The sequence below is a fragment of the Zosterops lateralis genome (genome assembly GCF_965231275.1).
Source record: "Zosterops lateralis genome assembly, chromosome: 14".
Taxonomy (NCBI): Eukaryota; Metazoa; Chordata; class Aves; order Passeriformes; family Zosteropidae; genus Zosterops; species Zosterops lateralis.
Window position 1 is genome coordinate 12141681 of NC_139774.1, and position 12523 is coordinate 12154203.

At 50.5% G+C, this 12523-nt stretch overlaps 1 protein-coding gene across 2 annotated transcripts in view; it reads right to left on the reverse strand.

The window, feature by feature from the left end:
* FAT2 (FAT atypical cadherin 2) overlaps positions 1–12523 on the reverse strand; it is a 57009-nt gene that overhangs the window by 2029 nt on the left and 42457 nt on the right. For both annotated transcript variants that reach the window (XM_083871613.1, XM_083871612.1), the window contains exons 17-23: positions 11958–12101; positions 11515–11712; positions 9622–10429; positions 8737–8882; positions 5219–5660; positions 2651–2804; positions 377–969 (exon numbers count right to left, since the gene is read on the reverse strand). In XM_083871613.1, the coding sequence (XP_083727739.1) occupies positions 377–969; positions 2651–2804; positions 5219–5660; positions 8737–8882; positions 9622–10429; positions 11515–11712; positions 11958–12101 (2485 nt within the window). The remainder of the gene's footprint in view (positions 1–376; positions 970–2650; positions 2805–5218; positions 5661–8736; positions 8883–9621; positions 10430–11514; positions 11713–11957; positions 12102–12523) is intronic.

Genomic DNA, 12523 nt, shown 5'->3' on the forward strand with positions numbered 1-12523 from the left:
AATGAGATCCCTTTGCTCAGAAGCACTGATGCAAATGTCTTCACTAAAACTCCTACTCACTTTTAAGATCTTAACTTTTTTTACCAATTTTTTGCTTTTACAAGGTTTTTTGACCCAGGATCACAGCCTGCTGTGGATTCATGGTTTCACTGCTGATTGTGCACAAGATTAAACAGGTTAAAGCAGAAAACTGGGATGTACAGGTGAACCAGGAGGAAAGAGCCAATGAAGGCCCTATAGCAGGGTTAGGGCAGTATTTACCCCATTTTAATTTGCTTTAGCCAACACCATTTGTCCCTCACGTTTGCAAACCTCAGATCCACTTCCCAAGGTAAAGAAGGATATGTAAGAGCAAGAAAAAGCTGTGGCTACTGACCCATCTCCTCCCTGGCCCAGGTGCACTTGATGAAGGACTCGTTGTCGGAGTTGGACGGGGGTGCCACAGGGGGCAGGTTGGGGGCCACGCTGCACACGATGGTGCCCCGGTGCTTCGGGGCGTTGGCCGAGTTGAAGGTGACGAACTCCGGGGTGCCGGCGGCTTTGCGCTGCTCCGGCGTGGCCCGGTCCAGGTTGTTGTGCGCCACGTCGCTGAGGATGTTGAGCTCGATGGGGGGCACGGGCTGGGTGCCCACGCCCACGCTCTTGGAGAACTCGCTCTTGGAGAGCAGGTCGGGGTCCTCGCGGGCCACCGGCTTGTGCGCCTTGGCGCGGTGGCGGCAGCGCTTGCGGGCGAGCACGAAGGCTGCGACCAGGATGGCGGCCCCCAGCACGCCGGCCGCGATCTCAGCGATCTCCTCGGGCCCCAGCGCCCACTGCGTGGGCACAATGGCCGGGGTGATGATGGGCTGGGTGCAGTATTCCCCCTGGTAATCCGACGGGCAGATGCAGTGTGCGGAGCCCTGGCGGCTGACGCAGCGCCCAGCGTTGCGGCACGGGTTGTCCTGGCACTCCTCCGCCAGCTTCTCACACCTGTGGGGAGAAAGGGATGGAGATGACTCCTGTCAGTCTGGGGTGCATCAGAATTGCCTCGTCCTGTTCAGGCTCTGCCTTACACTACCCAAGGATGCTCTGTCCTGGTTTGCTCTCCCTCCCTCGCTGGATTCTTACTACCTGCTTATCCTGCCAGAGGATCCTTGAATATAAAATGATGCTTTTCAAAAGACTATGTTTTACAGGGTGGTACTGTTTTTTTCAGTTGTATGCCCAAATTAAAATAGGGGGCTTTCTGCCTCAGAGGAGTGTTTGGAATTCTAGGACTAACACTGCATAGAGAGATACTCCCATCCTGTTAAATTAGGGAGCCCAGGGTCACTGTGAGGTGTGTTAACCTCTTATGAAGTCTCCCATGTCCTCCAAGCTCTGTGGAGCCTCTGGATGGTCTGTGGATGTCTGCAGGATTTGGAAAAGACTATCCTGTGAGGTGATGAATGGACACCCTTGCTGGAGAGGCTTTTTGACATTTTATGGAGCATCTGCAGAACTGAGATGAGATGATTGTCTGTCCTGCTCCACCCCACACACAACGTCAATGTTTGTCAACAGTACAGGGGACCTTTCCTTCCAACAGCAATGACCTCCCCACGCTGGGGGAAATATACAGTGCTTTAGTGGCTTTTTTTTTTTTTTTTTTTTTTTTTTGGTTTTGTTTTGTTTTGTTTTCATTACTGAACAAATGACAAAACCTCTGTGAGGTTTGCACTGCTCTTGTTGTAGTCAGAGATTTGGGACGTGTGAGCTGGTGTGTGCAGTGTGCACCCACAGGCTCTGGCCGATGTCAGGTATTACACTGCCACCTAATGCTCAGCTACAGGCTTTTGTTCCAAGAGCTGAACAGACAATTTCTGCCTTTGGCTTGATCCATAGGACCAGTGTCCATCCTGGCTAAATGGGCAAAGCAGAAGGATGAACTGGGTGTGATGCTGTTTGAGCCTGCACTGGGAATCTCTGACCAGGCTGGGCTGGAGGCAAGGTGGTATTCCCCACTGTCTCGAGCTGGGAATTGAATTGGATGAATCACAGCTGTGAGCTGGGACAGAGTTTTCTTTTGCATGAATACTATAGAGCTGGTACCAGATAGAAACAGTCCCTTTAGCACCCTGCAGGATGGTTGTTCAGGATACTGAAGCAGAGGGCACCTCACAACTCTGCCAGGCAGGTTCCCCCAGCCTCAAGGCACTCTCCTGCCACCCAGGGCAGTGTCTGCCTGTACCCTGCTGCCAGGCCCCCCATCACAGCTGAGCTCCCCTCACCACAGCCAAGGTGGTCCTATGACTGCTGAACTCAGCTCCTGTCACAGGGAGCAGCAGTGTGTGGGGAGAGGCTTTTCCCCAGCAAGGAGAGGCTTTGCAGTGCCCCACAGCACCTGCAGGCACCAAAGCATCTGTAAGCAGAGGAGATGTTTCTCTTTTCCCTCCTGCTCAGAGGAGATGGGCACAGAGGGGCAACGGCCACACGATGGCAGAGTTATTTGTGTCCTGTTCTGCTCAGCCCTGCCCTCCAACACCTCCCAGCTGCAACACTCAGGTGCCTGCAGTTTGCAATTAATCCCAGAGTGTATGTGGATCTGGTGAGCTCCAGAAATGTGCAGTGCTCATATTTTCAGCCCATCATGGGATGTCACCTGTCCCAAAGCCCCCCTTTCAGGCCTTACCTTTCACCCAGGTACCAGTCAGGGCAGTGGCAGGAGTAGCCAGTGGCTGAGAGGGTGCAGGTTCCCCCATGCAGGCAGGGCTTGGACTCGCAGGGACTGTCCCCAAGCTCACAGTGCTCCCCAGAGAACAGCCCGGGGCAGATGCAGGTGTAACCTGGAGAGGGTGAGAGTGAACATATCCATGTGGAAAAATGGGCAAAAACAGGGAGGAGCAGTGCCTGGTGCTGATGGCCCCCACACAGGGCTTGCACAGCTACCCAAGCACAGGTATTTGCTGCTGCAGCAGGTGCTGTGGGACACCCAGACCATCCCTGGAGGCTTGGTGGGTTCATTACAGGACCTGGTGTGGTTGCTGGAAGCTGGGTGGCCACTGTGGGGCAACACAGTGGCACTAGGGAGCTCTTTGAGCAACAAATCAAGCCTGTCCTCTCCTGTCACAGATCAGAGATGCAGTCAGGGCACAGCCTTATTGCATGGAAAAGCTGAGGGACAAATCTGGGATAAAGGAAGGGGAACTTGGATGGCTGATTCACAGTCTCTGACTCTGTTAAGTGCAATCCCCTGTAATTTGTTGTTCTCAGGAGTCTTTGGTCCTGCGAGTTCTCGTGGTATGAAGTGCCTGTCTCAACATGCCGAGTTTCTCCTCCTGCTCACAGACTCAGAGAACCCCAGCACAGGCAGGGACTCGGAGGGGGCTCCTGCTTTTTGTGCTTTTGGCTGCTCTTTAGCCTAGCCCTAAGCATGGGAATGTCCCTGGCTGTGCTGAGTTCCTGCTCGTCACCTGGATGGTGCTGCTGTGTGGGAAATTCAGAGTTTCCACCTTGCAGCACACTTGAAAAGTCTTTGCTATTCATCCACAAGCTCAACAACCCTGCTTTAGAGCATGGGGCAAACAACCTGGGCCTGTTCCCACATGTGTGTCAGCGGCTGTACCAGAAGGACATGCTGACACTGGTGCAGCAGGTGCTGGACATTGCCCACAGGGCTGTGTGTGCCCAAACACATGTCCTGGATGTGGGGCCCACTAGTGTTTGTGGTCCTGAGCGCTGTGGTTGGGGTGGTGCTGGGCTCTCTCCCCACAGATGTGTTCTCACACGGCCACGTGGTTCCCCGGGCTGGCTCCCACAGGCGAGTCCCTGCCTGTGCTCTAATCCCACGCCTGAGATCCCTGGGCACAGCTTTGCATGAACTCATGCTGCCTGCCCGGGGTCCCCAGGACTGAGCCAATGGCACTCAGGAAAGCCAAGCAACCAGGACAACCTCACACATAAACATCCCTTGGGCAGTCCTTTCCCTACAGCAGTGTCCTGCCTGGGGCTGTGTCCCACAAGCTCTTTTATGGTCAGTTGGGCCATTTGCAGGAGAAATTGTTCATCCTGGAAGGAAACGATGGGAAGGAAGTAAGGGAGTGATTTTTCACCTCCCACTGTATTCTCTCTGCAATGAAAACAGGGGATACCTTAACTTAGAGCAGAGATGTCTTTTCCCCTCATAGGCTTTGAGCCCCTTCCAGCCCAGCCAGAGAGGTTTTCTGTGCAGAGGGTCTGAAGGCTGAGGTGTGAGTGCCAGCCAGACTAACTGTTCTATACATTTACACCTGGTGTCAAACAAGTTCACCTGAACCAGGCAGCTGCTGAGTCGACAGGGCTGGGAATCTTGTTCCCAGAGGCAGCAGGCAGGGCAGGAGAAGGTGGTGCCTCCTCTGTCCTCACTTGCTCGCTGGGCAGGGTGTGCTTTGGCAAGGGTCCCAAAGAGCACAGAGCTGCAGGAGCAGCTTCTGCCCCATGCAGCAGCGTGGGAAGCACCCCACTGCCCCTCGGAGGGGCCAAGGCACAGGCAGTACCCATCTCACAGCTGGGGTGTTACGGGGTGCAGCCCTGCTGTGGTGGCAGCTACAGTGAGTTGTAGGGCAGTGACACATGGGTGGACATCAGTGGGAGCAGCTCCCCTCCTCACAGCCCCTGTCCCTGTGACACAGCTCACTGCAAGGAGCCCCTCTGATGGCAGGAACAGGGCAGCAGGGACACTGCCTAGGGCAGAGCCTGTATCAAACCTCTTTTGGGTGTGTGCACCCCATGTTAGCCTGGGACTCTTGGATTTGAGCTTATGGTTTTCCTATATCCCTTTGCATAGCCCTGGGGAGTCGCTCACTGCAGTGGGAAGAGACCAAGATCTTGGCTTGTTTCTGCCCAGATACCATCACTGCATGATCCCATCTTGCCTGATTCCAGCCTTGTTAACAGCTCCTTAAGCAAAAAGGATGCAGAGGGGTGGGTGGAATTTCTATATGCATTTGATTTTTTGGCAAGACTCTGCTCTCCTATGTCATGCACACTCCTTAGAAACACCTTCCTGCCCTCTGGGCCCATGCTCCACTGGTGAGAGCCAGGATGATGATCTCACACCCTGTAGCTGCTGCTGCACTGAGTCACTTGAGGTCCCCTGGGATAGAGGACTTCTGCTTCCCCTCTGGAATAGCCCCTTCACGGAGGTGAATAAAGTTGTTGCATCTTTCCCCTCCTCACTGCTTACTGCTTTCCTATAGCTCTGTGTGGGATGTTCACATACCTCCTCCATGAGTTTCGGAGCACATCCCATTGTTGAGGCAAGGGTTGCTGCTGCAGGCTCCGGTGGGGGAGCAACACTGCTTTATCCCCACCTCCTCCAAGATTTCCTTCGATTGCCCTTTCCCAGGGAGGAGAACCACTTCTCTGCCGTTGATTGCAACCACGTCCAGGCAGCCCCTGAACCCCCGTGTGACCCTCTGGGACTGCAGCGACTGCCGGAGGCCCCCAAAAATCAGGTCTCGTCTGCCCCCGGAGACACTGCAGGTGCCTGGCAGCTGGAGGGAGGCGTTTCCCAGGCCATCGATGAGCAGGCGGACAGAAGTGTTCTTCACCTCCAGGAACACGGAGTGCCACTCGCCGTCACTCACAAACCGTGAGGAGGAGACGTTCCCAGAGGGGCTCCCCCGGCAGCTGTAGGCAAGCTGGGGCACTCCATTAACCATCTGTAAAACACAGAAGTCACAGGTAGCTGTGACACACTCGGCTGCTGTTTATGAAGGGTTTCAACATTTCTCCTGCTGCTTGTTCCCCTCTTTCCCAGCCTCCACACTGACTCCCAACTGTCTGATACCAAGAAGTACCAAATGCAGCCCTTTCCTCCTTTTTTAATCTATGCCTGGATCAATTAAGTGACTGCACCTCCTTTATTTTGCAGAACACCTTGATCTCTCTGGCACAATTTCACCTGTGGTCCTTCCTGTCAGCCTTTGACCAGCATGCAAGGAGGGAATCTCATCTTTCCACGTAAGAGGGATCATACAGCTACTGCTGCAGCTGCTTGCCCTTTCTCCCACCTTCCTGAGCCTGATCAGAGCCCTGGCATTCAGACTGTCCATAAGTGCATCACCAGTCACAGATGGACTCTTGTTCTGGGCCACGTGGCTTTTGTTCTGTTCTCACTGTCTCATTAGTGGTGGGAAGGTGCTGGAGCATTTGCCCCTTTGGCAGGGGTGAGGGTGGTGAAAGAATCTTATTGAGGAGAAGCACTGGCAGCTTTCTCTGGAGGAAAAAGGAGGACTTGGGAGGCAGAGAAAAGAATTACTGTTGTACCCATGCTGGAAAACCAGGCCAAAGTTACTGATACGTGCTGCAATCCAATCTTTGATCTCCACCAGACTGGAGAGAGACAAGGTATGGAGCTGCTAAAAGTTAACCACACCAACATCTTTTGCATTAAACTGGGACACCAGAAATTCCTATTTCTGGCCCAAGTTTCATCTTTAAAAATCATACAGGACAGAGAAAGGAAAAGTTAGCTGTGTTGTTTCAGCGTAAAGGGTTAAACCTCGTTTTCACCGTTACCACCCCAGTGCTTTGTTGATAAAACCTCTCTCTTACAGAAGCCAAGAGCTTATGCAAAAGGAGAAAAGAGATGGAATCAAGTGTTGGTAGGAAACCTGCAGAGCCTGCTATGTAACATCAAGCAATTCATCCCAGGCAGGAGAGATGTCCATGGGGGACATTAGAGACAATGAGGAGATTTCTTGGAAGGGGTTATAGAAGAGCAGAAATAATTATGGGCTACACTGACTCTAGAGAAATCCACATACAATGAGAAGGGGCTGCTCTGGAGCAGAGCAGGACAACAGGTAACTCTTAGAGAAGCCCATGGTATAAATAAATACCACTGGGAGAAGAGAGCAACTGCTGAAGGAAGGAAGAACAAGAAGCAGCTGGCACATGCCATGGAAGGGCCTCAGGGCAACACGTGTGTAAATCCCTTTGCACAATTGGCAGGCACACCAGAGAACTTTGTCACTTCACTTCATCTGCAGGAACATGATTTCACTTCAGATGAGTCTGTGGATTTGGCCTATCAATTTCTGGGGCTGGGAGACAGCTGAGAACTCGATTCCCTGAAGCAAGAACTGACAGGCTGCCAAGCCTTTCCCAGTTTGCCTGGTCTGCCATCCTCTTGCTGCAACCTATTTCTGAACATCAGGAAAGCTTAGAGACCGGAAAAGTGATGATATGCATGCTGTTGGGAGAGCTCATCTTCTTCATCAAATCTACAAACCATCACCTACTGTCCTTTCAAGGCTTTGGCTCATATCTGGAGTACTTCAGTCTACAAAGTTTAAAATCTTGAGGGATTCCTTCATTTTTATCAGACCAGGTGGTTTAGAAGCCTTTTTATTCCTAAGATACTGCTAATAAAGTGAGTCAGGAAAGATATGATTCTCAGGCACTTTTATGGAGGAGGCTTTATGAATGTTTCCTATTGAAAAGCCTGTGGAGACAAGCTTGGGCACAGGAGATAATGGGCTCACTGAACTCCATCAATAATGAGGCTTTTCTCCCTTGACTCCCTGTGCTGACCTGAATCAGTGGAGTTTCTTGCCATCTTGTACTTCCTGACCACCACCTAAAGTGCTGGATTCCTTCTGATGAACTCTTTGGTGATTCTTCTTCCCAGAGATGAGGTAGAAAGCTTGAGATGCTTTTTGAGAAGTTTTTCTCACTGGCCCTTTACAATTCAGCCCAAAGTCACTTTCAGACATGGGTACAGGACATATGGATGATATTTCTCTGCTCCTGCTCTTCAGGAGTGATGGCTGTGGCAGCAGGAGCTTGAAATATGTGCAAAAGGCAAGTGTGTGGGGGTTAGCTGCTGTGCAGCTCCCTGTCTGTGTGGGTCTTTTGTAACAGTAGAAAGAAAAATGTTTCACAACAGGAAGATGAGGTTGTGAAATCATGAGAAGGGATGGGGGAATCCAAGGACAGGATGAACACTTCCAGGTAGGTTACAGTGTGTAGATCTCAATGTGATCAGTCTCAAGGACAAACCTCTGTAAGCTGGTAAGCATGTCCTGTGATCTTAGTCTCCAATTAGTCTGAATTCAGTTGATGAGGAATATACAAAACTGCTATTCTTTAGTCATCTGCTGCTTTCTTTCTGTTGCCAAAGTGGAAGAGGGAGATGATCTTTGAATGCTTTGGTAAGTTCATTGTTCAGTTGAAGGGAGGAGAGAATGAAATGTTCCTGTCTCTGCAGGAGTCTAAAATAGTGAAACCATCTGAAGAAAGAGGTTGAAAAGAGAGCTCTGTGTGTGAAAAATATAATTTAGGAATCTGTTCTGTCTTTTCTCTCCATTATTGTAAAGGGCCTTTAATTTGATGTATGGGAGAAAGTTTGCCCTTGGCTAAAGTAGAAGCAGACTGGTCTGTGGACAATTCCCCCTGCTAAGTTCTTTGTCCTGAGATGTGAGATGCAAGAGAGGAATGGAAAAACAAGCTGGAGGAAGGAAGGTTATGTAGACTGCTATGGGTGTCTGATGATTTCACCAGAAGTCACACCAGAGACCAACACATGCATTTACATGTACAGAGGACAATTCCCAGCTGTGATTGCAGCAATTGCCAAACTGTGCTTAGCTGTCATTTCGTTTTCCCAAGTCTTTCAGCTACACAAATTACTAAGGGTACATAATTTTGCATATTCTTTCCATGATCCCCTTCCTTGAGAGAGTAAGGCTTTTGGAACTGCGGAGAGAATCCCCCCTGCACTGCCATACACACCTCCAGAGTGGCGTGGTCAGTCCCGTTGGCGTGGAACACGACCGCGTGGTGCTGGTGGGTCTTGAGGCGAAAGTGCATGTGCCAGGAGCCAGCCTGGGAGTGCTGGTACCAAATGTAGCTGTGGCCCCCAAACCTCACAGCTGTTCCTGAAAGGAGAATGAAAGAAAGGTCTCATCCTTTTGGCACTTTGAGGCTATGGACTGTATCAAGCCTTGCCTCTTTTCCTAGTCTGATGCCACAGCTGTCCAGGAGCAGTCCCATCCACAGCAACCCATGGATTTCTGCACTGCATCTCCCACAGTCCCACTGGGAGCTCCCAGTATTTCTTCTATGTACTCAACTGTGAAGCAACCCTGAAATATCAGCATGGCTATTTCTATTCTTCAAGGTGCCCTCAGCGTGGTCTACAACACCCTTGAATTTCTCCATCCTTTATAAGTTTTTATATTATTCTGTGGTATTCCCTTACTTTCCTGCCCTAATGTTACAGATCTCTGTTCCCTCCAATTATTTATTGAAGTATCCTACAGCCAGTATAAAAAATATACTTTATTTGGCTTTCCTCAAACTTATCAGTTACTCTGTGCTTTGCCAGGTCCAGGATCAACACATGAGATCACAGATAAAAAAATTCTGATCACTAACCTTCATTTCCTGCTAAGTATGAGTGACTTTTCTCAATGAGAGAGACAGATCTTGCTGTTATACAGGAGATTAATTTAAAAAAAAATAGACTGTATGAAAATTTCAGACTCCAAGAGTCTTTGAAATTGTGGGCAGAGCTGTTGGTCACTGGGCAACCTAATTCCATGGAAAATCTATAATGTACTGAAGGAAAACACAACATGTTTATAGGGTCAAACACTGCCAGGAAGGATTGCTCACCATTGCAGGAGCAGATCTGCTCCAAGCTGTGCCGTGGGGTGAGGACGCTGAGCCGGGCAGTGCTGTATGTAGACATCATGCCTGGATCCAGCTGGATGGTCTCCTTGCAGACACGGTGGGCACAGTCTGACCCGTGGCAGGGCACATGGATGGCTTTCTTCATCCTCAGCCCGACGAGCTGGTCCATCTCCCCAGCTGACCCAGTGAGCTTGCTGGCCAGCACCCGTGGCTCGTACAAGGAGCCGTGTGGCTCTCCGACAGCCAGGAGCAGATCCACCCCGTCAGAGGCAGCTGCAGGCTGCAGGCTGGCCATGTGGATGTTCTGGCGCCTGGTGACCAGGATGTTCCCCAGAAATCTCTGCAGGTTGCGCCAGTGGTCCCCCACAAACTCCTCGGGGGAGAGGTGTCGGAAGTGCAGCACCACTGCCTTGTCCAAGGCCTCCTGCGTGAAGCACCACACATGGACGCTGACACTCGTGGTGGCTGTGAACGTCCCGTCACTCACTGTCACGTTCAGAAGGTAGTGGCCGTGGGGGAGCTTGTCCCCAGCAATGATCTTCCCATCTGCAGCCCCCACAGAGAAGAGCCCCTCCTTGGGCACTTGTGCCACCAGGGTGTACACCAGGGTGTCGTGGGGGTCCCGGTCCGTGGCGTGGATCTTGCCCAGAACACCGCCCCGAAAGGCTTCCTCATTGGTGGTGATGAATATTTCCAGGGGAAGGGCTGAGGGGGCGTACTGGCTCTGCTCAGTCACTTGGATATTTATAAATGCAGATGAAGAGAGGGGTGGGATGCCGCTGTCGGAGACCTGGCAAGGAAAACAAGGATCTGTTATAGCCACACGCTGACTTACTGTCACCTCACCTGACTGCTGAGGTCTTGCAAAGGAGAGTGCCCTTCAAGGAGCAGTGAGTGGAAGCTCTCAGGCTGGGAATGAAGAAGGAATGGGAAAAATTGGCAGCAGTGTTGGAGCTCTGTCTGGAGAAGGCCCTAGGGAGAGGGCAACACCCCTTCCATCATGGAGACTGACTGAGGCCTTCTGCTTGCAGTGGGGTCACACTCACTTCCCTGTGCATTCAGCAGCAGCTGAGGCACCCCTGAGTGGCTCTGAATTCCTGAGGGCTAATAATTTTTTGTGATGTTGCCAACCTTTGTGGTTCCATGTGTAACTGAGTGCACGGAGATGTAAAGCAGTTACACACATCAACACATTCACTCACCTTCCAAGCTGTTTAAGCCCCTGTCCCACCTCTGACAATGTCTGTCTAGCATTGAGTCAAGGAACCCCAAACAGAAAAATGCAAATAATCAGATTATGGGATAAATTTCTCCTTAATGCTACGCAGTTAGAGGTTGAGGTTTGTAATATAATAGCACTCAGCTTTTACAACGACTGCCATTACTGAAGAAGTATGTACTTTACATGTTATTATCCTTTTGTTTGTAATGGACTACCCCTACTGATAACATTGAAAAACAATGAATTCATTCTGCAACAATAGAAATCCTTTTTGAAGAGGAACTGAAACCACTTCTTAAATGACAGGGATAATTAGAGAAAGCTTGTAGGACCAGATCCAGGTCTCACTTTAAATTGGAATTCACTAGAATGATTATGGAGAAAGCATCTGTCTAAGGAAACTGCTGACAGAGTATTTTTCATGATCATATTATCTGATTTTATCAACACAGAAGCTGGCCCCCTGCTTCTTGTGGGCAGACTGTGTGGAGAAATGAGCTCTGGAGTTGGCTCCAAGCTGCGCAGTTTGTGCCTGGATTGGATTTCTTCAAAGCCAGAGATGTTTTCATTCAGCTGTGCCATGCTAATCACATTTTATTGCTACTTAAGCTGGCTGGGGAATTCAGACACCAGGACAGAAACATATGCTCTACCTGGACTTGCAATAGGTACTGTTCTTTCATCCTTCTGTTCAGGACAGACGATGTCACCAGCAGACCATTCTGGGTGACTTCAAAGGCTTTCCCATCATTGCCCTGGGTGATCTGGAACGAGTATGGTGGTCCATTTTCTGGAGAGTCTCTGTCGCTCATAATCAGCTCCAGGACACTCGTTCCCACGGGAGCATTCTCCTGAAATGGGGAAAAATGCTATTGGAGGAGGGTAAACAAGGAGAAATGGCCCAGGGGAACCTACAGTGCCCCAGGAGCTGCTGGGTCAAGAACAGGAAAACAAATGCCACCCCTGCCCTAGAACACACAGAGCACAAAACAGCAACGTGATTCATCACTGTCTTCCACTTTGCTCCAACAGCAGCCTAGGAATGAGCTCCTTAGTGCCATGAGGGATTGTGAGAACAGTCTGTCTCCTGGCTTACCTGCACCACCACACTGTAGTTGAGCTGGAAGAAGCGAGGAGGATTGTCATTGACATCAGACACGTGGATGTGCACAGGGACATCACTGAACTGAGCAGGGTGGCCGTTGTCCATGGCTCGAACTGTCAGCGAGTAACTGGGGATCTGGAAGATTTGCAGTGCAGGATTACTTGGAGAAATGGCAGAATGGTGGCTTTTTCACTTTGAAGTTTCATTCTGCTGCAGCTTGTTGAAATGCCCGAGGCCATGCACCACTGCCTCAACAGCTTTGCCCTTGCCTAAGGCTCTCTATCCATAAATCTCACTCAAAGCTCATTGCTAAATCAAATCAGCCTCACAACAGTTGCAGAGAAGAGAAACAACTTGGCAAAGATGGATGAAACTAAGCTGGGCAAACACCTGTCTATAGTGGTTTAAGAATCATAGAATCACAGAATAAGCTGAGCTGGAAGGGATCAATCAGCATCAGCTCCTGTCCTTGTGCAGGGCATCCTAAGAATTCCACCATATGCCTCAAAGTGTTGTCCAAAGGCCTCTGAACTCTGGCAGGCTGAGACAAGCTGCTG